The sequence below is a fragment of the Cannabis sativa genome, chromosome 7, assembly GCF_029168945.1.
Source record: "Cannabis sativa cultivar Pink pepper isolate KNU-18-1 chromosome 7, ASM2916894v1, whole genome shotgun sequence".
Taxonomy (NCBI): domain Eukaryota; kingdom Viridiplantae; phylum Streptophyta; class Magnoliopsida; order Rosales; family Cannabaceae; genus Cannabis; species Cannabis sativa.
The window spans coordinates 35,650,324-35,678,183 of NC_083607.1; the positions used below are offsets into that span (position 1 = coordinate 35,650,324).

The window sequence follows — 27,860 nt, forward strand, 5'->3', positions numbered from 1 at the left end:
TGTTCATTTAGGTTCGGTTGTGGTTCTTTGTACATTTCTGAATCGTCTTGTTTCTATTATTATTTCGATACAACCTTCTTTTGATCGTTTTGTTTCACACTTCAAATCAAATACGCATCGTTTAATTATGGAATATGTCGATGCATTAAAACATACCTAAGATTTAATTTTAGTTGATTTTTTCTTTTTCTTTTTTTTTTGTAATTTGTTCTTCCTCTGCGATTGAGCTATTCATCTTATTAAGAATAAAATTCTGCTGTGATATATGTAGCTAGGAAATCGAACTGGTAAATTATAGGCATGCTTTGATCATGTTTCCTTTTTCGTGAAGAGTGTAAAGGTGTGTTGGATCATTTATCTATCTATCTAATCATTATATTAAAAGTGACTATGTAACGGTTTAACGATTCTTTTTTTTATTTAGCCTTACACGATTAACTTAACAGCTTTAAACGTTAACAAATAAATAAACCCAATAATTAAACCCAAAAAATTAAATAATCTTTTTTTTAAATTAAAAAAATATCTTACCCACATATCTCTCTAACAACCATTTTTGAATTTTTTTACACGCCTAAATTCAAATTTCAAAAAAATAAACCCAATAATTAAATCAAAAAATTAAATAATATTTACGATTAACTTACATATCTCTCTAAATAACTTGGGTTATGAGAAATTCATGGGTAACTTTTAATTTTTATTTAATAAAATAATAAAATATTATTTAAATATAATAAAATAATAATAAAATAAATCCTATTAACATTTCAACTCATATTAAATATTCGCTTATACCATCAAAATTTACATTTTTTATATTTAAAAAATAGACCGAACCCTAATGTTACGTTAAACCTTAAAATATAAATTAATATTAAGAAAAAAAAAAATTAGAATCCGATGGTATTATACGATTGAAGACAATGACCAGCTGGTGTTATACGATCTGCCCCTTCGTTCTCTCACTCCGTCTTCTCACCTCATTCAGACTCCCTCCGATCCAAGCATCGTCGTCAAGCAATGCGGTAAAATACCACTATTTGTTTATTTTTGACATTTCACTACTAGCAATGTTCTTCACGAAGGTAAAATATATTGTTATTATTTTTGAATGGTAAAATATATATATAAATGATTGATTTTGATTCTTGTGAGCTATGGAAGCAGAAGGGCAATCACAGAACACTATAAAGAGAATTTCTAGAAAAGCCATGCAGGGATTTAACATGATACCATATCATTTGGAGAACGAAGATTCCGAGGAGGAGGCTATTATCTTGAATCGTCGCAATGGAAATTACAATTCAAAGGATGCTACTTTATGCTACACTTTACCCATTCATGGATATGGAGCTCCTAATAATAAGCTTTTCTTGACGTGAGTGAGTTTCTGAAGTGAAAGCTTTTGTATTTATGTTGTGTTTCTACTTACTTACTTACTTGTCTATCACACATTTTATCGAACACTTTGTCTGATTTTAAGCTTAACTTTTTTCTAATGCTTTTGTAGTTATACAAAATTGAATTTTGTTATGTGAGAATAGATCAGGACGCTTTACATTTTTATATATGATCTTTTTTTCTTTTTCGGTTTGTAATTTACCATAGTTGAATTGAAGATAGAATAAATAGGGGTATTTTACCCTTGAACTTTGGCCCTAAAAAGTTATGTCCCCTCAACTTTTACCGATTTTATATCACCGTCAAATCGTACCATTTTTGTTTAATAGAAGTTCGGGGGCACGATTTGGCAATGGAAACATATGATAGTGGTCATATTTTGAAGGTAAAATTGCTAATTATTAACAGAAGTCTAACAAAATCTAATAATTCGGGGGCCACGATCTTATTAAAAAGTTCAGGTGCAAAATTCAAAGATTGACTCTTTTTCATTTACATTATACAATAAATTTGAAAAGAGTTACTTGGGAAGTAATTTGCTTGATTGCAAGGCAATGTGAGGTTTTTTACAGCTTGATTGTGATTAGATATGGATCCTTTTGTGCAGCCAAAGAGTGAACAACGTTGCTGACATCAGTGATCTTGAGTTTTGTAATAAGCATGACATCGATAATACTGGCCTTGTATGTAAGTCCCCCATATAGTACACTTTGAAGCTATACAAACTTGGTTTGAACCCAACTGAACTTAAATTTTACAGTAGCACTCATGTTTATTATGTTTACAAGTTAATAAACAATTGAAACCTCGATCCTTAAGTTCTATTGTTAAATTTCATGATTGTTGTGTTTCCTTGTCAAGCTCAGTAAAGTGTATATTGTGATGTTCAGGCATTGTATGTTAATAGTTTATGATCAAATGTGGTTGGAACATGCATTAGAGATAATTGTCTTCCTTAATAATGTAATTACATGAATTTAGACTCTTAGTGCTTTACTTAACTACTGTTGTTGTTGTTACGAAATTACTTAGGCTGAATTAGTTCAACTGATCGTAATCTTATAAGGTCCTCTGTTTGTATGAATTTATACCTTGAAATGTTCTACAGGTCAGTGGCCATCAGAAGATGTTCTTGCTTACTTTTGCTTGTCTCACGCTGACTTGTTCAGGTATTTTATGTATGTATTGACTGTTGTTTCTGATTGTGCTGTTTGTGGGAATAGATTCACTTTTGTTTTCTTACATTACTCAGGTCCAAAAGGGTTATTGAAGTTGAATCAGGCTATGGTTTAGCTGGTTTAGTTATTGCAGCAGTTACCGACGCTACAGAAGTCATAATCTCAGATGGAAATCCTCAAGTTGTTAATTGTATCCTTTTTTCCTCTTGATCAAACTATCAGTTACTTCAAATTTGAAATGGGAATTCTATGTTTGATTTCTCATGAGTCCTAATTACACTTTTAAGATTGTTCGCATTTATTGTTCTGAATGTTGTTGATATCGATAATTTTTTTTTTTTTCGATTTCTTTAAGGAGATTCCTAAATGTTCAGATATTGAGCATAATATTGATGCCAATTCTAAAGCATTTGGTGCCACAAAAGTAAAGTCCATGACGTTGCACTGGAATCAGGATAAAATTTCAAATATTTCTTACTCTTTCGACCTCATCATTGCAAGTGACTGGTAAGTTCCTCTGCTTTGAATTTCCTTTCACTGCTGCACCATATTGCGTAGACTCCTCTTACTGTTTTTCAATCCTAAATAAATGGAAGAAAATATTATAATTGTGGCATAAATTACTAATCCAATTTTTTGTTTCTTCTCTATAAAAATACTTGTGATTTTTGTATAATTAGTGCTGAGAGTTAACTTAACATGGGGCCCAACTCAATGTCACTTTCTTGTATAATTAAGCAATAAATGTCTTATGTCATTGGCTGAAAAAAGCTTGTTTTGCTAATTTATTAAGGGTGATTATGTTTTTTGCTATGCATCTTTGCTAATAAAAAATAATCATCATAAAATTAGTGATTGCGAAGACAGGTTTTTTCGAAGGATAATGGCTCTTTGGCTTTGATCATGTTGTAAAACTAAAAGCTCTAAATATCTGACTGTGACAATAAATATCTATGATTAGGTATGGTAATTGTGTATGTATCCACCATAGTCGTATTCAACTATGGTGTGGTAAAGTTTTGTGTATTTTGTCTGCATATTTCCATATAATAGTTCGGTATTTGAAATTCTTTTCTTCTCAATTTTGGTGTGGGCTTGCAGGAATTTAACACAGAACCTGTTATTCCATTTTACAATGCTCGACCTGAGCATGTAGAGAAGGCATTGAAGCATGTTTACCATGCATCAATAAACAAATCAAAAGGAAAAGAGTTAGAGCTTGTGTTAGCTATCTTGCCTGACAACAACGGCTCCCTATATGATAAATCATATATACACTTGAGGGTATGTGTGACAGCAATGAGAATTTTTCATTCTTTATTATTTTCTTTTCTATCTATAGTGGATGTCTTTTTCTAAAATTGAGAATGAATATGGTTTACTAGAATTTTTCGATTCTTTATTTTCTATTATATATATACATTCACTTTTGTAAAATTAAGAAAAATGAAGAAACCAAATGGTATGTTCGTTGTTTCCTCTTATTTATCGTCTATAGAAATTTTTATTTGTAAATTGACTATAATATATATATATATATATATGTTAATTGATTTTTTTCCCTTTGAGATATCAGGGCACGCACATCCGTATACATAAATTGACTATAACATCCGTATACATATTACTTTTTCACTCTCACTCTCATATTATATATCTCTTTATATATGAATATTTTGTCATTTTGAGAGTACAATAATTAAGTGTGTAGCTACTTAGAGATAGCTCAAAGTGGTTAGGTGTGTGAGTGTGTGAGAGATGTATAACGGGATGGGTTGAAATCCCTATTATAACATTTGAATTACAATGTGTATATTCAAATTTACTTTCATAAAACATATCGTTTATAAAATAATTTACAATTAGTTACTAAATTCTTAAACAAAATCTACTAGAACTTATATAAAACTAATATTTACGTGGCTTGCCACGTAACTTTCATCTAGTATATATATATATATGCTCTCTTAAGGGGGATTACCAGGATAAAATTAGAAAATTTTGAGTTTTTATACTTAATTTTTCTATCTAATTAAAAAAAATCTCTTATTTTGAGATTGTTCCATCAGTAAAAAAAAAATTAAAAAAAAGTTTTTAGCAAGAAAAATTAAAAAAGAAAAAGTTGAGTTTGAGTTAAATATTTTTGTATGAACATATTTTTGATATAGTGTAAAAAGAGATATTTTTTTTTATATTTTTCTTAATTAAGTAGTTAAAGTAATCATAAAAATTCAAATTTGTGATTTCATTATTCGTTATTTGATCAAAATTCGATAATTTGATATTTTTAAAATTAATATTTATAGTTAAATTTGTTTAGTATCTATTCATGGGTAATACCATTAAGAAGTGTTCTATATATATATATATTCTATATAAAGTGTAAGAGAATTCTTGGTTTATGAGAAATTTATGAGTGACTTTTTATTTATATTAAAAATAAAATGATTTATTATTAAAAATAAAATGGTTTATGAGAAATTGATAGATCACTTTTTATTTATATATAATAAAATAAATCTCATTAAATTCAAAAAAAAAAATATATGATTGGGTTTTTACATCTACGATTGGGTTTTCTTTAATTATTATTGTATTCATTTTCCTATTATAATTTGGACATTCCCATGGGATCACACATAATATTCCAATCTGCACTTCTTTTTTTTCTTCTTTACAACTTAATAACAAAATATATAAGTAATAATAATAATAAAAAAGAAGTGTGACTTTTATCAAAGTTCACAAAACCAAGCATCAATGGCGAAAAAAACCCAACAAAATTTATAGCTAACAAATGATTGTAAGTGCTCGGCATATGCATTAGTTTCCAGGAGCAAAGTTTTTTAAAATTATGTAATAATTTACATATATGCTGCAAACACAATATACAAAAAATAAAGAAAAATATGGAAGAAAGAAGAGATCATTATTCACATCTAGAAAGGCAGTAGAGGTAATAATAGAAACTTTTCATTTTTTTTTATATCAATTTGATTTCTTTTTTAATAAAGATAAATATGAAATTTTAATCGTATAGAGTTTTATTTTAATAAAATATAGTATTTTAAAATAATTTAATAGTATTTTGTTATAGAATACTATCACTTTTTGTTAAACATGGTTTTTACTTTTTTGTCGACACTACCATATTCAATTTACCAACGAAAAAATAGACAATCCAGATATATGCGGACCCAGTTAGAATGAAAAGTGCAAAATACAAAAATTACACTATTGTCTCTATCGAAGCAAATGAAGATTGAAATCCACCAATAACTATCATTAGTTTTCTTATCTACAATTTTTAGACAAATGCTATCTTCAATTATCAATAATTTAGAGATTCATTTTTAATTTTCTTTTTATCTTACACACATTTAAGTAATGTTTCTTTAAGTATTGGAACATCAATTTTTAATTTATTTTTGGACTAACTTAAGAACATATTTAAATCATCAAGCTTTCTTAAACACTAATATATTGCATTCGGTATTCACTTTTAATTAACAACATTATAAACTATAATATTTAGATACACATAATAATAATCTCACCTAATAACTAATAATATTTTTCTTTAATTTTTTAATTGTATCACTTTCAAATAACATAGAAAAAAACTAGCATAAAATTTAGTATATGTGCCTCGCACGTAGCTTTTTGCTAGTATATATATATACCAGCAAAAGCTTATGCTAGTTTTTTTCTATGTTATTTGAAAGTGATACAATTAAAAATTAAAGAAAAAAATATTATTAGTTATTAGGTGAGATTATCATTATGTGTATAAGAAGAAATCACAAATTAATTAATCTTATAATCTTAACTTTAATCAAATAGGGTTCTAGATATATGAACAATAAATAATCACGTAAAAGTCTAAAATAATTATTTGAATAAAGAATTCAATATATACACAGTTATATATATGAATCCCATTAATCAAAAAATTCTTTTTTAAAGTTATTAAGGTGTGTCATATATTGAATTTGTTATAGTGAGATTTCTCTCACCTAGAAACTCGAGACCAGACTCCTATTTAAGGGACACGTGTATTCAGATTTCCAATGAAAGCTGAAATGTCTGTGAGAGACTACTCGAAGTTTTAACCTCACCCAGGATAAAGCCAGCGAGTATGACCTAAGTCGGATCGCATAACCGTAATTCGCATTATTCAGGGTAGACCAACTCGCATGTGCCAGGACATATGCGAGTATCCCCTCTATACTTATGCGAAAGCATAGAGACCAACTCTCTATGATGCGATTTGGTCCCAACGACCCAATAGCCCTGACAAGCCGATATAGATTCGCATGTCTAGGTTCTACCAGCTCGACATGCGATGTCTACAAGAGGCAATTACCTAAGGGTACAGACGTTCCAAACGTACTGGTGACCCTGCGAGCTCAACAACGGGACATGAACAGTCAACTCGCAGATGTGGAAGACGCATACGTTGATGGACTTGATAACTGTCGTTCATTTATTAATGTTAACGTTGCTTGCATTTAATTATTGCAATTCAATATGTAAATAATGGATTAACAATGAATGTGATCCTTGTGTAACCGATTGGACACCTGCTTTGTATATAAAGAGGTGATCCACCATGAAATGGCACCTACGAATCCCTTGCTACAGTGGACTAAGCAGATCATAATCTGACTGAACCACTATAATTCTCCGTTTATTGTTATTTTCCAGCTTTCGTTGATTGTTTTCCCATTCCCAGTCGAGTACTCGCCATTTTAGGTTGAATACTCGCACTTGTCTTTACACATAAAATTCTCTTTAATATTAACAAAATAATATAATTTGGTGTTGCAAAATTCACTCGACAACATTTGGCGCCGTCTGTGGGAAATCGACTAAGATTTCATTCATTTCAAAGAAAAATATCATCATGGCTGGAAATCACACCAACGGAGGAGTTAACGACGGGTCCATCAACATTGGGATGATGAACGTACCATTATCTAGAGCTGGAGCGCCACCTGTAGACGTCATTAACGGTGGAGTAGGGAGAAGCAATATCAGACCTCTCAACCTATTCCCAGAAACGACTGACCCTCAAGTCGGGGACACATCCACGCCACCAGCAACCATGCATTTTTCCCCTGTCACTCCGGCAGTGGTATCCGAGGGAATGATCCAGCTCACCACTGATCAATATGCTGCGATTCAGGATCAACTGCGCGCGCTACAGGCCGAAGTAGATGGACAAAACCGAGCCCGACGCCCTCCTCGAGTTCCTGCTATTCACACCAATAACCCTCAGGTAACGACTTCTAGACGCCATACTAACCGTGTACGCAGGGAACGGAGAACCAACCCTGAAGGTTTGGACCTGAACCATCCAACATCGAGGGATCAATCCGCAAGGTATCCAAACCAAAGCACACAAGTTGATGAAGACCCTGAACGGCGTAATCCTCGCAGTCGACCATCAAGAGACAACGAGGCAGAATCAGCCTCTTCGTCATCGCATGGTCGCACTCCAAGCAGGTACACAAGGTCCGGCTCTGTACAGACACAACAGGGAGGACATTATCAGGTACATCGAGGTGATCTGCGTGATCACCTCAATGCAGTTTTCAGGGCACGCTCTCGCGTCCCACGTAATACTGAGACACTCTGTGATCCCCATGCGGACGATCAGGGTGCCAATACTTATAATAACCCGCCTACCGCGCCGATCGCGACCACTGGGATCAATGTCCCAGCAAATCTCGCCGCAGTAGTTGCGAGTCCCGCAGTCGTAGTAGCCCCGGCTCCTGCGGCTTGAGGGATTGACCAAAGCATGCTTCTGTAGGCTTTGAAAATGCTCGAGCAGCAACGAAAGCCTATATACAAGTTGCATGGTACCTCTCCCTTCACTACAGAAGTGCGACAGGCTCAACTTCCAAAGGGGTTTCGTCTATCCGAATCCCTCAAATATAAAGGTACTTCTAACCCGATAGATTATCTTGAAAAATTTAATACTATAATGGAAGTGGATCAGGTACCACAGCTCGAAAAGTGCCGCATTCTTGCGGCAACACTCGAGGAGAATGCCCATGATTGGTTTACCCAATTACCTGAGGCTTCGATATCGACGTGGGAAACTTTCGTCGACTTATTCCTCACACATTTCCAGGCCACAATGACATATAGGCCACCTTATACGACTTTGGCCAACATCAAACAAGAACCTGGTGAGTCTTTACAAGACTATTTTAAACTCTTTAATGCAGAAGTAACAAAGGTCGAGAAGGCTCCCGAGTCTTCGCTTGTTTGCATGCTGATAACAGGTATCTTGCCGAGGATCGACTTTTGGAAGGAGTTACAAGCTCGAAGGCCCGAATCCTTAGTTGAATTCTTCGCCATGGCCGAACCTCACAAGAGAATCGAGAATTCTCTAGCGGAGTTAGAAAAGGGAAAGGACAAGCGCCGGTCACCTATACCGCGTTCACGATCTCCCAGTCCCCGAGGGAAGAACTCCAGGGGCCGAAGCCCAAGAAGACGCAGCCCGCGGAGACAGCAAAGTCTGAAGTTGGCCAAGTCTCCTCCAAAGAAGGAATCCTCGCCGAAAAGGAAAGGTGGACCTCGCTTCGTCAACTATACTGAACTCGCAGTCCCCCGAGACCATATCTACTCAATCGAAGAAAGAAACGGAGTCTTCAAGAAGCCGCCCCCCATCAGGGGAAATCGCGACAGGAGAGACCCTAAAAAATTCTGTAAGTACCACAAGGACATTGGTCACACTACTTTAGAATGTTGGGTCTTGCAGGATGAAATCGAGGAGCTAATCCGGAGAGGGAAATTCGACAAGTATAAAAAGAGCGAGGAAAGTCGTCCCCAAGCGGACGACAAAGGAGAAAACCAAAACGCGAGTGGGTCTAGAACACCTCGCAACATCCTAACTATTATTGGAGGACCTCACATCGCAGGGGACTCTCGCAAGTCACAAGAGCGATATGCCAGAGAAGCCAAGGAGAAGCCGCTTACCAATGTGAATAATCTTAGTGAGCGGCCCGAGAACCTGTTTAAGAAGGAATGCGACGACATCACCTTTATGGAGAGTGATGCGAGATGGGTCCATCACCCGCATTCCGATGCACTAGTCATAGTCGCTAATATTGGCGGGGATAATGTCCATCGCATACTCGTCGACAATGGGATCTACGACCTATGACGTCGAGCATTTATGGTTTTTCGGGAGACGTCATAACAATAAAAGGAATGATCAAACTCCCAATCACTTTGGGAACTACCCCAGTGACAGCCAAGTCAATGGCAGATTTCACAGTTATCGACCAGTACTCAGCGTATAATGCTGAAACACCCTAACTAACATAGGCGTATTACGTGATTTTTAAACATGCTGTGCAGCTCGTTGCTAATCAACGAGGTTTATGGAAAACGTGATTAATTAAAATTTTTGCTTTTTAATTAAACTTGTAAAATATAATTACAAAAGACTCGGGATCCCGATTACAAAAACATTTACAAAAGTTTACTGTTCATACAAAATAAATGTCGCCTAGCGACTAGTTACAAAAATCAGCCTTGCTGTCCCGAGGATCGTACGCTCCAGGCCTAACCGCCCCGACATGTACAATCTTCATAAGCTCGCTCACGGTCCATCAGCTCTAGCCTTGCCTTTACCTACACATAAACGTAGAACTGTGAGTCGACAGACTCAGTAAGAAAAGCATAATAATACTCATACATAAATCCCGGTCATGATCAGACGCCCATACCCCTGATCATAACCCTAACTGCCGTGTCCAACACGATACTGAGTCCCACTACTGCCGTGTCCAACACGGTACTGAGTTCTGAACGTTCATAGGGACGGTACTATTGACAAGTAACAGCCTGATCGGTCGAACCGGTCATACTCCGGCTGCTGGTCATACTCCAGCCTGTACCGACGTGTTACAATATCTGCCTGATCGGTCAAACCGGTCATACTCCGGCTGCTGGTCATACTCCAGCCTGTACCGACAGGATACGTCAATAGTACGGAACCACCAACCCTAGTGGCATTTGCCTTGATAATATCATCAAGAAAATTCCGACCTTATTTCCAGGCTCACAGTATTGAAGTTTTGACGAACTACCCCTTAAGACAAGTTCTGGCGAAACCAGAAGCATCGGGGAGATTGTTGAAATGGGCAATGGAGTTGAGTCAGTTTGACATCAAGTATAAACCAAGAACTGTGATCAAGGGGCAAGCCTTGGCAGATTTTATACTTGAATTTCCCAGCACCGAGGTAGCACTCATTGAAGACAGAAGCGACATTGCTATGGCAAATAGAGAGACGTGGACAATGTACGTATGTACGTCGATGGAGCCTCAAATAGCGAAGGTTCCGGTAGTGGGATCTTGTTAATCAGTCCTAATAATTTCAAGGTACACGCTGCTTTACGTTTTGAATTTTCTGCATCTAACAATGAAGCCGAGTATGAAGCATTAATCGCAGGATTGAAACTCGCTCTCGAGATGAAAGTCGAGTATCTTCAGGCTTTCAGCGACTCCCAAATTGTGGTATGCCAGGTGAATGGAGAATATCTGGCAAGAGGCGGGAGATTGGTTAAATATTTAGCCATTGTCTGCGAAATAATGCAGAAGTTCAAAAAAGTGGTCGTGTCTCGAGTACCGCGTGCTCAAAATTCACACACAGACGCACTGGCCCGTTTGGCCTCAACTAGAGAAGCCGAATTGCTCGATGTGATTCCGGTAGACGTATTGGCTCACCCAACTATAAATCAAGAAGTGATCATGGAAATAGATACTGTTCAGGAGATCACCTGGATGACTCCTATCCTCGCATATCTAGAAAAAGGGCTCTTGCCTGATGACAAAACAGAAGCAAGAAAGTTGCGACAGCGAGCCGCCCGTTATGTAATATATGACCAAAGGTTGTATCGCAGAAGTTTTAGTCAACCTCTTCTCAAATGCATTAGCGGAGAGGATTGTGGTTATATACTTCGTGAGGTACACGAGGGGATTTGTGGCAATCATACCGGAGGTAACTCCCTTGCATTGAAAATCATGCGGCAAGGATATTACTGGCCAACCTTGCGACAAGATGCTCTCGCGTTTGCGAAGAAGTGTGACAGGTGCCAGCGAATAGCCACGTATACCCACCAACCTCCAAGTAACCTCCATTCTATCACAAGTCCATGGCCCTTTGCAATATGGAGGATTGACTTAATCGGCGAGTTACCTAAAGGGAAAGGTGGAGTCAAATATGCGGTAGTCGCAGTAGATTACTTCACGAAGTGGGCCGAAGCCAAAGCACTCGCAACCATCACAACAATAAAATTGCGCGAGTTTGTCTATACCTCCATCATTTGTCGCTTTGGCATTCCATACAAACTCATCTCAGACAATGGAAGATAGTTTGATTGCAAAGAGATGCGACAACTATGCGACAATTTGGGAATCAAAAAGGCATTCTCCGCGGTTGCTTACTCGCAGAGCAATGGACAGACTGAAGCTGTTAATAAAATAATCAAGCACACCATGAAAGGGAAACTAGAAGATCGCAAAGGGGCTTGGCCAGACGAGTTACCGCAAGTCCTATGGTCTTATAATACAATCCCTCGATCTACAACTGGCGAAACACCCTTCTCACTTTCTTACGGGTGCGAGGCCATGTTGCCAGTTGAGATTGGGGCAGGTTCCCTACGCAGAGATGTTTTCAACATCTCGCAGAACAACGAGAAACAGCTATTCTGCCTTGATCTTCTGGAGGAAAAGCGTGATCAAGCGCACTTAAAAAATGCGGCTTACCAGCAGCGAACTGCAAGATACTTTAACTCCAAGGTGAAAGTAAAAGTCCTGCGAGCAGGAGACTTGGTCCTTAGAAGGGTAATGCCAAATACCAAAAACCCATCACATGGGGTCTTTGGGGATAATTGGGAAGGACCATATCTCATCACAGAAAAAATTGGTGATGCCACATACCGACTCGCAACACTCGATGGAACTGCGATTCCACGAGCTTGGAATGGCGAGAATTTAAAATTATATTATCAATAGTACTCGCATTATTAAACTATGTTTACTCTTGTACTTATACTTAGATATTTTTCATAAAAAAAATCCTAAGTATAGGGGGGTATATATGCTAGAATGTATTATTGATTATATAAAGGAAATTGATTCATGATTGTTGAATTTTCAAATTTCAAATTTTGTCAAAGACTTGTAAATATTTCTACTTATTACACCAAGCTGTAATTAAAGTCGCATATATATATATATATATATTAAAACACGCGAGTACTCGTGTACTGCGAAAATGTTAAAGGATAATTATCCCCGCGAGGATATAAATTTGTCCAAAGTAAAAAGCAAATTTGTCTAAGTACAAAGCGCGAGTACCCCTGTACCGCATAAAAACTAAACAAGTAAAATTAAAAAGCATAACAGTTTTAACATAGAAAAGTCAAGCATCTGGAGCAACAGGAGCAGTCTCATCCGCGACTTTGCTGATGGCCTCGTTCTCGGCTTCCTCAGCATCCGCACCCTCGACCTTTTCAGGAAGGTTCCCTCCACCACCTTGAGTTTGAGTGGGCAACATAGCGCGAAAAGCCTCGGCCATCTCAGCGGCTTCTGCTCTGAGGATCGAGAAGTCGAAGTCTGGGACTTTGGAAAGAGTGGTGTAAATATAATTAGAAACTACCTGATCATATTGTTTCTTCCCATTCTCTTTCTCGACCTCCAAGTCGCGAGTCATCTCCTCGATCTTCGCCCGAGAGTTCTTGGCATCGAGCTCAGCCTGCTCCTTAGCCTTGCAAATTTCTTCAAGCTCTTTATCCTTTCTAGCCGCCTCTTGCTTCAGCCTCTTCATGTTCTCCTGAAGCTAGGCATTGTGCCTCTTCAGCGAGTCAGCTTCCTTCAAACCAGCGGCAACAGCTTTCAGGAACAAGGTCATCGACTGCGAAGCCAACTCCACAGAACGCGGAACAAGCTCCTCAGAAGGGATCTTCTCCGCCTTGGATATGAACTCCTCGCCTACGAACTTCTCCTGCATAGCCAGGAAGTCGCGGGTTCGAACGGTTGGCTCGATCAGAACTTTCTTCCCATTGTCCTGCGTGGTCTTAGCCAGCTTCTTAGAAGAATCTGCGGCAAGAGTAGCCACCACATCGCTCTTCCTCTTCTGAGCGACAACGGGTGATGTCGTCGCTGTTCCACTCTTCGACTTGATTTTAAGGGCGGGCGCGGACTTCAGAAAAGTCATCTCTGCGAAGATAATAAAAGATAAGTATAAATAAAATTCAAGGCATCAGTTTATAACATGAGATAAATTACCTGAGACTGGTCGAGAAGTTTGTTTAGAGAGGTGTTTGTCTATCCGCTCTTGTTGTCTCTCAGACGGTTCTTTGTATACTGGCTCTCTTTGAAGACTTGCGTTCTCTAGAATCAGCTGATGTTCTCGCAGCTTGGCAGTCGTACACAGTAATTGCCAGTCGTGATCTTGTACCGGGAGGCTCCCGAGGATTTCAGCTGTTTCTCTGCGAGTCACGTCAAGTGCCGGTCGAGCTGGTCTATCTGCGAGAATAAGAAAGAGCGAGTTAGCATAAGATCTCAAAGTAATTCAAAAAATGCCTAAGTTAAAAAACGCGCGACATACTAGGTCTGCGATTAAAGTCAGTTCTAATCCCAGGGACTTTAAAGACGTAGAACCACTTTGATTTCCAGTTCCCCATGTTCGACACCATTCCTTCTACTCCATTAATTTCAGAAGTCGCCCATTTACTAAAGCAGTAGAAACCGTTATGAAGGCCTACGCTTTTTATATCGTAGAAATAGCTGAACTCTTCTACTGAGGGAGCCCTATGAACGTACTCCATATACATCGAGTAAAAGGCTAGGGCAGTGCGATAAATGTTTGGAGTTAGTTGGAAAGGTGATACATCGTACCGTTTAAGAATGGCTGCGATGAAAGGATGGAAGGGGACTGATACCCCACATCGGAGAATGGGTATTGAGACTACCACATCCTCTGTGGGAATAATCGCAGGGTTGGTAAAAGGGAGATGCGCCCTCTGGGTTGGATTAGGTCGCTAAAACGCAAGTCGTAGCAGATTTAATCTCGTAAAGGTAGTGAAGTCTGATTTGGTGACCCTCGAAATCAAATCTTCGCACGCGAAGGGCTCGTTCAGCTGGGTGTCGTCGACCGAGTCTGTCCCACTCCCTTCCGCCTCTTCTTCATCCTCGCCTGATTCGCGAGTCGGGGCCGTCCAGTCATCGTCCATCTCCTCGACCTCGACGTCAGGAGCATGCCTCAAGTGAATAAGGTAGTCGCGGGCCGACACCGTAGACTCGCTGTCTCGAATGTCGATGGTCCCAGGATCGGCGAGTTCCTGCACCATTCTTTCGATGTCTGCAGAAGACATCGGACCTAGCTCTATTGGTGCGGCCTCTTCTTCTGAAATCGAGGTTGGGAGAAAGCTGTCTTCCTCCTGGTCATCGTCGCCATCGAATGCATGGCCTCCCGAGCCGAGCAGTTGGCTATCCGACAAGTCGCTCATCTGAAAGATAGAAGATCTTTTCAGTGTGATGAATGTGTGAAAAACAAAAATAAGTGATCTCACCCGCATTAAAACTATAAAATCGCAGTTGCTAGAATGGTCAGCATCCTTACGAATGCTGACCACCCCATTTGTATGCGAGTTAAGATGCGAGTAAGTCGCGCATCCTGGGCCAAGTGATATATCTCCAGAAACGGCTGGGAGAAACTCAGTTACTCAAGGGGCATGCGCTCTCAAGCATGACCCTGAAATTACTGAGTTACTCCCACCGTTCTGAGACTACCTATCAGCCAAGGAGTATGCTCATTTGAATATTAACGCATGTCGCAAATGACTGGGTGTATCACAGTATCTCAAGGGGCATATAATCGCATATATGACCATTAGAATACTGTGACACACCCACCATTTGGAATAGCGATTAATACCCTCGCAATTCAACTCACAGCATATAAAATCCTAAAAGATCTAGCCAATAATCAGAAGTAAATAAGTTCTGTCAGTGTGCGAGTATTCGAAATGTTCATCCGAATACCCGCGAGTATTCAAAGTATGAAACAGCGCCTGTTTGAATATTTCTTATACAGTATCCGGTTATTCCAATTTACAGGTCATTTTTCATAGGATTACCCAGTTTTTTTACCCAAAAAACGTAACCTCATACATATCCCTTACAAACATACATTCCTAAGAAGCCCCAAAATACCAAAACCCAGAAGAAACACTCTTTCTCGAACACAGAAAACAAAAAATGCAATGGAACTCGAAACTAACCTTTAGTTTTGGCAAGTTGTTCCTGCGGTTGCTCTCGATTACTTCTGAGATTGAGGATGCTTTAGAAGATCGGTAGAAATCTGGGCAAAAGGTGAAAACGGTTTTGGAGTCTCTGTAAGGGAGGGAAGAAGGAAGTTAAGAAACAAGAGGGAAAAATGGGGAATTTGATTCGTATCAAAGGGTTTAAATACCCATATCCCTCACTTAATGGGATCACAACACGCGGCAACCAGAATACATAAGGTCACCCAATCCAACAGCCAACGATGGCCACGCCTACACGAAAATCGAGGAGTTTTAGTGACGTGGCACCATAAATGCAATAAAAGGTAATAATTACAGCCGTCATTTTTCGAAACCCTCGATGGGACAACCAAAAGGTCACCTCCTCGTGACAACCCTTCACCTGTCTCTCGAGCAATAGTTTCCCTCTGTGACCGCACCTGTCACATCGCGAAACTAGGGGCATGTGTTATAGTGAGATTTCTCTCACCTAGAAACTCGAGACCATACTCCTATTTAAGGGACAGGTGTATTCAGATTTCCAATGAAAGCTGAAATATCTGTGAGAGACTACTCGAAGTTTTAACCTCGCCAGGATAAAGCCAGCGAGTATGACCTAAGTCGGATCGCATAACCGTAATTCGCATTATGCAAGGTAGACCAACTCGCATGTGCCAGGACATATGCGAGTATCCCCTCTATACTTATACGAAAGCATAGAGACCAACTCTCTATGATGCGATTTGGTCCCAACGACCCAATAGCCCTGACAAGACGATATAGATTCGCATGTCTAGGTTCTACCAGCTCGACATGCGATGTCTACAAGAGGCAATTACCTAAGGGTACAGACGTTCCAAACGTACTGGTGACCCTGCGAGCTCAACAACGGAACATGAACAGTCAACTCGCAGATGTGGAAGACGCATACGTTGATGGACTTGATAACTGTCGTTCATTTATTAATGTTAACGTTGCTTGGGTTTAATTATTGCAATTGAATATGTAAATAATGGATTAACAATGAATGTGATCCTTGTGTAACCGATTGGACACCTGCTTTGTATATAAAGAGGTGATCCACCATGAAATGGCACCTACGAATCCCTTGCTACAGTGGACTAAGCAGATCATAATCTGACTGAACCATTATAATTCTCTGTTTATTGTTATTTTCCAGCTTTCGTTGATTGTTTTCCCATTCCCAGTCGAGTACTCGCCATTTTAGGTTGAATACTCGCACTTGTCTTTACACATAAAATTCTCTTTGATATTAACAAAATAATATAATTTGGTGTTGCGAAATTCACTCGACAACAGAATTAATAACTTTCCTTATTGATATCACGAAATTATTAAAAAAAACGAAATAAAAATAATATGAAAGGAATTAATTAAATATTGGTATTAAATATGAGAGTGACACATAATAAAAAAAATGTCTGTATGTAAACACGTTTTTTGTGACTCTCCCTAAGTATTATCCTATGATATTATATTTCATACAATTGTTCAAATTATATTAAATTTTTAATATTAATTATTTTATTACCATTTTTTATTTTATTAATTGTATATGTTAATTTTTTCACCTTATATATATTTTTTGTTAGATATAATAATAGTTATATTGATTAAATACAATTTGATCTTCTTTTTTTAAAGGATTTTTTTTCAGTTTTAATAAAAAAAAAAGTAACAATATTACAAAAATACTTTCATCTGGCCAAATAAACAAATATACAATCCAAATAAAAGAAAATACACAAATACCAACACACACCTTCAACCCAGGATCCATACTTCCTGAGCAACTATCGCGCAACTATCGTACAACCATGTAGCAATCCAACGTAACCGAAACGAAAATTCAACCAGAAAGAGAACCACCATTAATTCTGACGACTTCACCTGAGAAGACGATCAGAATCAATCAAAACATGGGCTGTTTTGAATTCATAAAAAAAAAGTGTAGAAAAACTACTACGAAACTAAAATTCAACCGAAAATTCAGTTTAATTTCATAAAACTGATGTCCTGACTTCAGTTATCAGATTCATGAAAGGCAGATCTCAAAAAATTAATCTGGAGTTCCCAAATAATCCAACTCAAGTATAATCCAAAAAAAAATTCATCAATACTATTGTAAAATATTTATCTTGGTGTATTTTTGTTGTTTTTTAAATTTCTAATGGTGAATTTGTTCATATTAAATCATAAAGAGACATGTAGATAGAGTTACGTACATAGAAACATTGTTCTAATTTTTAATGTTTCACAACAGTTACATTATAGTTGCATAAACATTTTGCTAACAGTTATTTCGTCTGATTGAAACCTTTGTCTGATACAACCTTCGACTAACCATCCAACAACCACTTAGAAACTTTCGTCTGATTGAAATCTTCGTCTGATTCAACCTTCAGCCAACTACCCTGCAACCATTGTCTGATGCAACTACCGCGCAACCACGCAGCAACTACCCTGCAACCATCGTCTGATTGTGTAAGTTATAGTGTAAGTGGTATTTTGGTAATTAAAATTACATAAAAGGTATAAATGTTGTCCACACCTTATGAAAGTATTTTTATAAATAAAATATCAATGTATATTTTCTATGTAATAATTTCTAAAAGAAAACTAGATAGGCAAAAAAAAAAAATAGATAATAAAATATTAATATCAAAATAAATAAATAAATGATCCTCTAACTTCTAACTTCTTTCCCACCAATTAAACAAAATAATTAATATAAAAATTGTATATGAAATTTTAAATTCCTTATACATAATTTGTTATACATTATTGGGTGCTTAATTAAATTGCTGATGAAGTTTCATTCATTGCTAATGGAGAAATAAATAATATGTAGGTCCCATAATACCAAATTGGCCTGCCTAATAACTAAGTTTGTAATAAAAATAATTAGTAATTTTGGTCTTTGAACTTTCGACAATACTAATTTGTCTCTAAAATATATAGTTTGTTAAGAATTCTTAATTAAAGAAATTTAGTCTTTTTATTAAATTTTGTCTTATTATTATTTAAAATGCTAATATGTCTTTGTAAATTAAAAAATTTACATTAAATTTTGACAACTATCAAATGGAAACCTTCAATATTTTTTTTTTAGTAAATCTTAAAAAAAAAAATTATTTTGACACTATTTCAAATAGCTGTAATCGCAAAAAAAATTACACATTTACTAGGAAATATTTAATCGCACTTCAAATTAAAATTTGTGCACACTTCTTTTTTCTCTTTCTGCATATATTATTGCTCGAATAGGATGTGATGAAGTTTTTGGTGCACCAGGAAAGATTCATGGCGACCCATCATCCTCTGACGCGGGTGATGCGATCAGTTACCCGTACAGCTTCATTTTCTTCTTCTCTTGCTAAGCGGGAAGGTGGGGTTTCTATGGTACAGGGTGCTTCCAGAGGAATCGGCCTTGAATTTGTATAATCACTTTCTTTCTTTTATTTTGTATAATGATTTAACATTTCTCTTTGATTTTTATTCATATCTCAAGAATTTTATATCGTTTCACTAATAACCAACATTCGTGCAGAATAATCCTTTCTCAAATGGGTTTTGGTTAAACTGATTTGTATTTATGTTTTGTGCAACTCATTGACATTATAGCCTCTGGGCTTTGTCTCTAGTTACATATTTTGCAGTAATTTATCTGGCTTTTGGTTTATATTTGATGATGACCTTTATACTTGTGCTCAATTTTGAATGTTCTACCTTAATTGTCGTTTTAGGTTGTTCAACAGATTGTTTATGCTTTATGTCCCATCTCATGTTTAGGTTAAACAGCTGCTTGAGAAGGATGATAAAGGCCATGTTGTTGCCACTTGTCGTAATCCTAGTGGGGCAAAAGGGCTTTATGATCTACAAAACAAGTTTGCAGAACGCCTTAGTATTTTGCCGCTGGATGTGACTGATGAAAGCACCATTGAGGTTATTTCACTCATTTTCCTTTAAGTGTATATGATCTTGCTTATAACTTCAAAATTTCAAAACTTAGTGGCTCTTGAGATATCAATGTTTCCAAGTTCTTTAGTTTTGTTTTGCCTCTTCTTGTTGGAATTGCCTAAAAAAGCATTATTGAGGCTATTTCACTCTTCCTATAATTCTGCATTATCTTACTTATTACTGAAAGTGACACGCCTTTGGTTGCACTGGTATCAATACTTGAGTTGTAATCTTTTACTCTTGTATTGGCTTATCTAGGAGTTGTTTCAAAGAAGTCCTTGCTTGTTTCTAGTGATGTTTATATGAACGGATATCATATATTAGTGGTTCTCATGTCCTCAATCCTCCCTGGTGTAGACATGATTAATTCTCTGTTTTGGTTTCATGCTTCTGAAAGATTAACAAGAAGGATTATCTTCTTATGTTGCACTACTCTTCAAACATTCAGGAATCCGCAAAATCTATTAGTGAAAAATATGGCTGCTTAAATCTTCTGATAAACGCATCTGGGATTTTGTCAATACCCGATGTTCTACAACCAGGTACAAATTTGACAACATTACAACTAGGAGCTTAAATTATGATTGGCAAAACTTTTTCGCATTTCTAGTTTCTAAGAATGCCATTTTTCTTGTCTTTAAATTCCAATACAGAAACAACACTGAGCAAGGTACAAAAGTCGTCTTTGATGTTTGCTTATGAGGTTAATGCTATCGGTCCTATTTTAGTGATTAAGGTATTCTGTACTCTAATTTTATCCTTGAATATTTGATTTTCCTCATAAACTAGTACTGTTTCATCCTATGCATGTATATTTTATTTCCCATTGACCCGACTTATATAGGGTTTCTTTTTGAGTGCTAAAACTAAATAAATGTGAATGTTTCCATTGTATTTGGTGGTTTAACATGTTTCTTGAACAAAATATGGCAAGTAATCTACATGCAACACCACATATTCATATTTATAGAAACTGCAATTTTAGAGTCAAGACAAGCATAAAAAAAAGTGGCATATCTTTTCATATTTGACAGCAGTTTGTTATAATCCTCCAAGAAACAATTCCCTTTATTATCTGTCTCTAAGAAACAAAAGTTTTGACACTAGTTCTTGTGCTTTTGTTTCAAATAGGAATAAGGTTATATAGTCTACTTTTTTCTTATTTGATTGCTTGTAGTAGCATGATTGCATTTTTGTTGAGAAATGAATATTGTTTGTCATTTGTGGAAACAGCATATGTGGCCGCTTCTAAAGATTGGAGGTGGCTCTGGGACAGAAAGAGATGTTGCAGTTATTGCCAATTTAAGTGCAAGGGTGGGATCCATTGGGGATAATCACCTTGGGGGTTGGCACTCGTATCGTGCTTCGAAGACCGCATTAAATCAGTGCAAGTTTACCCACAACTTTTCTATGCCTTGTGAATTAACTATAAGATCTTGCAATAAATCGATAAGGGTCTTGATATCAAAAGAAACCAACAAAAATTAGCCTTAGATTTAGAAGTTGTGTTTCAGCTTCATAATTCCATTGATTCTTGCAGTGACAAAAACCATATCTGTTGAGCTAGCCCGAAAGAAGGATCCTATTGCATGCATTTTACTACATCCGGGCACAGTCGACACAGATCTCTCTAGGCCATTTCAGAGGAATGTTGCCAAAGACAAGCTATTCACTAAAGAATTCTCAGCACAGAAACTCCTGCATATAATTAAAAATGTAAAGAGCGGCGACAACGGGAAGTTTTTTGCTTGGGATGGTCAAGAAATTCCTTGGTAATGAGAGTACAGACAAGCTTGTGTAGTGTCCTGTTTGAAAGAAGCTCCACTTCGTTTTTTGTCTTTATCAAAAGAAAACTAAAAGGGAGCAAATAAATTGGTGATCACAGCGGGCACCACCTCTTGAAAGTTCAGAATACCAAAAATAAATTGATTGAAGTTCCATTTCTTATTTGTAAATTACTGGAGACAACATAGCAATATTTATTTCTTTTTAACAAATAATTAATAATCTTTGATTGCTTGTTTTGAAAATTATATTAGTAGATAAATGATATCTTTTTGTGATATTTTTTTTTAATATTCCACGTGTTTGCTGTAATAATATTTGTTTAATGTTAATTTTTGTCACCTTTCCTTCTCTTCTCTTGTTCAAAAACTACTTATCGTTCTTGTTTCTCTACTACAAATACAATCTTGTCTTTGTGACTATGTTGATTTTACTGGTTCTCTTTTGGCTGTTGAAGACGAAATGTTTATAGCACAAGATCCTTCCTTGAAATTGCGGCTGACTAGGAAAGTGTTCCTCAATTGCAGTTTTCTTCTTCATCATCTACTAGATGTTAGAATTTGAGATAAAATGAATGGAGTTTCATCTCAAAACCAATTAGCAATGAGAAGAGTAGCTCATTCATCTTATATATCACAATTTATCTAACTCTCTCTAATACTAGATCAGCCTGTGCAAAATAAGAAATGGTCTTGCTATAGATAGTTATGCGGGTGGCCCTTCTAATGCTAACGTATGGCTCTGTAGCAGAAGAACTTAGGATTTTGGAAGGGCAACCTTGGTACTTCTTACAAAGACATGTTGTCTTCACTGAGCCCCCTCATTCGGTTCAGCTAAATCCTGCTGACATTAAGTTTATTCTTTTTTGGGTCAATGTCCATGGTTTGCCATTGCGAAGGAGTTCAGAAATATGATTATTCTACTCATTTTCCATTTTTGAAGATTCTCTTGTCAGCATTTTGGTGGACTCTTGTTAGCCTCCTTATATTGTTTCTGTTCTTTTTGTACTGGTGAATTTGTTTTTTTTTTTTTTATTTATTTAATGAAGTTATTTCTCCCATTCTCCTTTCTTTATTTTGTACATTCCATATATACATTGATTTTATATTCTATCTAGCTCTAATTTATATTAGAGTAATTTGCGGTATAAATACTTAAATTTAATTATATTTTCGAAACTTTCGTAAGTACTTAAACGTTAAGTGTCAAGTTAATGATCACGTGGTGAATCCTGAATGGTTTAAGTCATTGAATTTTTGTTTTTTTTTTATTTAAAAATTAATTTAAATATACTAATAAAAAAATAACACGTAAATAAGGACTTAGGTATTATTACCATAAAAAATTAAATTTAAATATTTATCAACAACTGAGAGTTAAACTTAGATATTTATACCGCAAATTACTCTTTAAATTACTCAATTTATTGACATTTAATTAATTTAACTAAAATTTTATTGGATGTACAAAATAGCAATTTCTCAATCTTTTAGTTATTTACGGTGCATTTGGTAACACTTTTTTAATCATTTTTCTGTTTTGTAATTAGAAAAGTGAAAATATCTTCAAAAAATATATTCTATAAAACTATTTTCACTTTTTCAATTTTTTTAGTTGAAAGTCAAAATTTTAAAAATTTTGAAAAAATAATAACTTTCAAAATTTTTTTTAAACAATTTTTTTTTTTCATAATTAATATTTTGGACTCCGACCCCAACCTAGATTATGGAATCTGGACTCTAGCCACCACCCCAGGTTCGGAATTGGAACGCGGCTCCGGTCCGGATCCAAACCTAGACTCGACTTAAATAAAATAAAAAAATAAAGTGGTTATAAAATATACTTTTTTTTTTTAAAAAAAAAAACACAAATTAAACTTTTATTTTTGTGATTAAAAAAATAAAAAATAAAAAATATTAATAAAAGCCACCTTAATTAACAAAATTTAGTACTCAATTGACCATACTTTAGGATCTTATATAATTGGAAACAATCTTCTATTCATTTAAAATTTCAGATTTTACTCTTATAATGTTTCAATTTTTGGTTTTGTCAATATTATTCTTGTTCCAAAATGAAGGCTTACTTTGATGGTGGATTTGATTCACCTCTTTATATTGTATTTTTTGCTTGTATCATTTGCATAGTATATTTAAAACTAGAGAACTAAGCTTCGCGCAATATTAATTGTCCAATTTTTATAATCTTTTTATATTTTGATTTTTTTGTACTAATTAAGCGATATAATATAAAATATAATATTTTGATGTGTGTATTATAAATGAAATAACACTTTTAAAATTATAAACGAAATTTGTTATTGTCAAAATATATAAAAAGATGGTAATTTTATGATAAATATTAAAAATAGTAGAATTAACAGAGAAATTGCATGTGTTTTTATAGTAAACTCTTATTTTTATAAGTTTAATAAACTCTTCTTATGACCGATGATACAGAAAACCTTTTTTTCCTTCAACACAAAGAATGATTATCTTTTATTATTTTGCAATACTGTTTTTGTGTAACTAACTTAATATCTTTGACTCAATGAATAAAGGAACCAAAAAAAAAAAAATTACTAAAAAATATATTACAAATAGATTGTTACTATATAAATATTTAGAATTTTAGATTATAGCATTAATTTTAACAAATGATATAAATATGAAATTTGTATCTTAAAGTGTAATAATAAAAAGAGAACTTGTAATCAACCAAACTAATAGAACTGTAGAGAAAAAAAATTACACAATCTTGTATATAAAATATGTAAAAGAAAAAAAATATTGTGTAATTATTTTATATTTGCCCCCCAAAATAAAATAAATATACATTGAATTGTTATTATAAAATTAATATCAGAATGCATGTCCGATTTAATTTTTCTGGGACCAAATATATGTGTTATTCTCAAAACTTTAAAATTTTAACTAAATGAATATAATATGTCACTTAAACTTATTTGTGATTTAGAAAATATAACCGCCTTTTACTTATTTGTGTAGTATTAGAAAATTATATGCATAAGAAATATATATTATTTAATTAATAATAAATCTTTTAAAAAATAAAATCTATAGAAATTTATATCAATTTTTTCAATATATGAACTACATATAAAAAAAATTAAATTATAAAATATATCTATATTTTTCAATATATATTAATGAATTTCATGCATGTATGTTAGTTATAAGAATAAGAATATAAATAAATTTTATTTAACAATAAATAAGAGTTAGACATTAATTATGTGCATATAATTTAATTGTAATAATATATATTTTTTTTTTTATCAATTTACTACTACTACTATTATTATTATTATTATTATTATTATTATTATTATTATTATAAGTTACACCAATAACTATCGAGTGGTCTATTTTGTGGCTAGACGCTCTCGATTTTACTCTGATCGTAGCATTTTTGAGGATAATGTTCGGGCTGATCTTCATGCCATCTTGTATTTAGAATGCTAATTTCAATGAAGTTGATATTTTATTTTTCAAAAAAAAAAAAATATATATATATATAAATAGAGAAATTGAATTAAAAATACTGTTGTTTAAATTTATAACTAATAGTATTGTTAGGAATTAGAGTTAGGGATGATACATTTTTTATTATTATCATTAAATAGAAAAAATTAGAAAACACTACATTTTTTTTTTTTAAAAAAAAAGAAAATTAAAAAGAGAAGATATCACCTCGCCTTTTTAATATCACAATTATAGATATACAATAACTTAATTCTTATTCATGATTTCGTTATTGGTGTTAAACTCGATGATGTAAATATAGTAGATAGAGTTACTCACATTGTTGGATATAAAAAGCCCAAAAGGATATTTTACTTGAGCTACCAAAAATGGGAGTCTTTGATGAAATCTTGTCGGGGAGGCCATAAGCTTTGTGCTTGGAGTCGTGGTGGACTACATCGAAGACAAAATGTATACTGAAAGAAAGTGTTAGCATTAAAGAACTTCTCCAATTAAAAAAATGATAAAGATGGTTTGATTGGTTCAAAGAAAGAAAAAAATAATACATACTATAAACATATAAACAAACACTAAACAAAATAGTAATAAAAACTACGAATTTATATTTTAAAAGATATAACAATTTACAAACTATTACATATTGCACATCCCAATATATATATATATATATATATATAGTGGTATTCAATCCAGTAAAAAAAAGAGGTGAGTGAAATAGTTGTATTGTAACCGATATTAATTATATTTTTTTATGAATTGAATGGAGTTTATAATAAAATAATAAATAAAAAAAGAGTTATAATAATAAAATAGTATTAGAATTTAGAGTTATAAAAATGAAAGGCGACTAACTTTTTCAATTAAATAAAACTATATTATTATTGAACATAAATGGTTAAATGAAAAAAAAAATTAACAAAAGAAAATTAAAAAAAAAAAGGGAGCAAATAAAATATAAATAAATATACATGTAGGATGTCATGTCATCTTAACATCAAGATTATATATATAAACATATATTTATAGATATATAGATTTATCCTAGGTTGGAAAATAATATATATTTATAATGCTTAAAATTATTTAAATAGGGAATGCTATTATTATTATTATTTTAAAATTTGGAAAAAAAAAAGATATAAATGAGAGAAAGTAGAAAATTAAAGAAAAAATGGCAGAAATATATATATTTTAATAATAAGAAAATAAAATAAATAATTAATAAAAATGAAATGAAAAAGATAAAATAATATTAAATTATGAGTTATGGGGAATTACCCCATATACTATTTTTTAACTTGTTTTTAAATTTGCGGTTTGTGTTTCTAAAGTAGTTGCAGCGCTAGTTGCAATAGGAGTTTTTATACGATTTTTTGTTGCAATTTAGGTTGCGGCGCTAATTGCAATAGAGATTTCTATGTAGAATTTTGTAAAAATGTAAAAAAAAAAAAAAAAAAAAATCTGTTTTTAAGTGTAAAAATGAAAAAGTCCCTATAAAAAATGAAAAGTTGAAGAGGAAGGGTTAAGAATTAATTAATGTGAATAGGAATTAATAGAGAAAATTAATTGTTACAATTAACACATTTTGAAACTCAACTATTGACAAACACAATAAGATGATTGTTAATCTAACAATAACAATGGTCACATCTCTACTTTTTATTTCTGCAAATAAGCCTCAAAACATTGCAACAACCATAAAGTGAATATTAGCAAGAGATATTTTTCATGGCATATATAAATGTGACAGAACAATATCTTTAAAATATCTATAAAATATAAACTATATATATGTATAAGTGTTCATATATACTAAATTTGTGATATGAAATTTTGTTGTGGTGTATTGAAAATGCCATTTTTATAGATATATAGTATTATAAGAATTATGGTAAGGGTGAGCTATAAGGTCAAGAAAGAATAATAAATATAGTGTAAAAAATCATAAATAGAATAGGCGTTGCACAACAGACCTCAAAAACCAGAGAAAAGAGTAACACTCCGAGCAACAACCTGCTAAGAGAAAAATACAAAATCAAATAAAAAAAACAAAAAAGAGAAAGCAAACAAAAACAACAGTAGCAAGGGAGCAACAAAAACAACAGCAAAACTCATACCAAAACAAACTAAAGTACAACTAATTCTAATACTAATGGTTTATAAAGAGACAAATAAGACAATTTGTAATCTTAATCCAATATAAATCAACTTACCCATTCAAGCCTTTTTAAGTTTTTAAGCTATAACATTCTTTGATAAGCCTTTTCCAACTTAAAAAAGTAATCAAGGATTCAAGTGAATAATTATAAAAGAATTATTTGTCTCCATTCCTCCCTCATTTTGGCAGTCATGTGTCTGCTATAAAGCATATTTTATACTCAAGAAATGCTTATTTTTTAAAAATAATAAGAAGAAACGTTTTAAAAGCATTAAATCATTATTCATTTTTCTTATGAAGAAAAATTGTTTCTACATATTAACAATCAATTCATAATTAACAACCACTTAATTGAGGAATATAAAAAATCAAAAGTTTTCAATAACTGACATTAAATTTTAATGTTTGCATAGGAAAATTTATAAACACGCTCCATACATTATTAGCATTACTTAATAATTAATAATCGATAGAATAAAAATAAACTAAATCAGAAAAAAATGAGAAAAAAGAGATTAAGAAGAAAAGTTTATATAG

At 34.0% G+C, this 27,860-nt stretch overlaps 2 protein-coding genes across 3 annotated transcripts; both read left to right on the plus strand.

Moving 5' to 3' along the window:
* Window positions 1-895: 895 nt before the first annotated feature.
* LOC115696580 (calmodulin-lysine N-methyltransferase-like) lies at window positions 896-4,554 on the plus strand. The gene is made up of 5 exons (XM_061118806.1): window positions 896-1,381; window positions 2,012-2,091; window positions 2,513-2,573; window positions 2,657-2,772; window positions 2,957-4,554. Exons 1-5 carry the CDS (start codon window positions 1,161-1,163, stop codon window positions 3,091-3,093), a joined length of 615 nt encoding a protein of 204 aa, XP_060974789.1. The 5' UTR covers window positions 896-1,160; the 3' UTR covers window positions 3,094-4,554.
* Window positions 4,555-19,001: 14,447 nt separating this feature from the next.
* Window positions 19,002-21,952, plus strand: LOC115697938 (uncharacterized). 2 transcript variants are annotated; one of them, XM_030625112.2, is made up of 6 exons: window positions 19,002-19,352; window positions 19,707-19,859; window positions 20,323-20,416; window positions 20,528-20,610; window positions 21,108-21,261; window positions 21,415-21,952. In XM_030625112.2, exons 1-6 carry the CDS (start codon window positions 19,188-19,190, stop codon window positions 21,648-21,650), a joined length of 885 nt encoding a protein of 294 aa, XP_030480972.1. In that variant the 5' UTR covers window positions 19,002-19,187; the 3' UTR covers window positions 21,651-21,952. The 2 variants fall into 2 exon arrangements, with proteins under 2 accessions (XP_030480972.1, XP_030480973.1); XM_030625113.2 differs by having other exon boundaries at window positions 20,528-20,544.
* Window positions 21,953-27,860: the final 5,908 nt, after the last annotated feature.

What these genes read in the sequence shown, in the direction of transcription:
- LOC115697938 (XM_030625112.2), top strand. Translation starts at nt 19,188, where the DNA reads ATGAAGTTTTTGGTGCACCAGGAAAGATTCATGGCGACCCATCATCCT. An exon ending in GAGGAATCGGCCTTGAATTT is followed by an intron (nt 19,353 to 19,706) that starts GTATAATCACTT and finishes TCTCATGTTTAG; the next exon opens with GTTAAACAGCTGCTTGAGAA. An exon ending in GTCCTATTTTAGTGATTAAG is followed by an intron (nt 20,611 to 21,107) that starts GTATTCTGTACT and finishes TTGTGGAAACAG; the next exon opens with CATATGTGGCCGCTTCTAAA.
- LOC115696580 (XM_061118806.1), top strand. Translation starts at nt 1,161, where the DNA reads ATGGAAGCAGAAGGGCAATCACAGAACACTATAAAGAGAATTTCTAGA. An exon ending in CGATAATACTGGCCTTGTAT is followed by an intron (nt 2,092 to 2,512) that starts GTAAGTCCCCCA and finishes AATGTTCTACAG; the next exon opens with GTCAGTGGCCATCAGAAGAT. An exon ending in AAATCCTCAAGTTGTTAATT is followed by an intron (nt 2,773 to 2,956) that starts GTATCCTTTTTT and finishes CTAAATGTTCAG; the next exon opens with ATATTGAGCATAATATTGAT.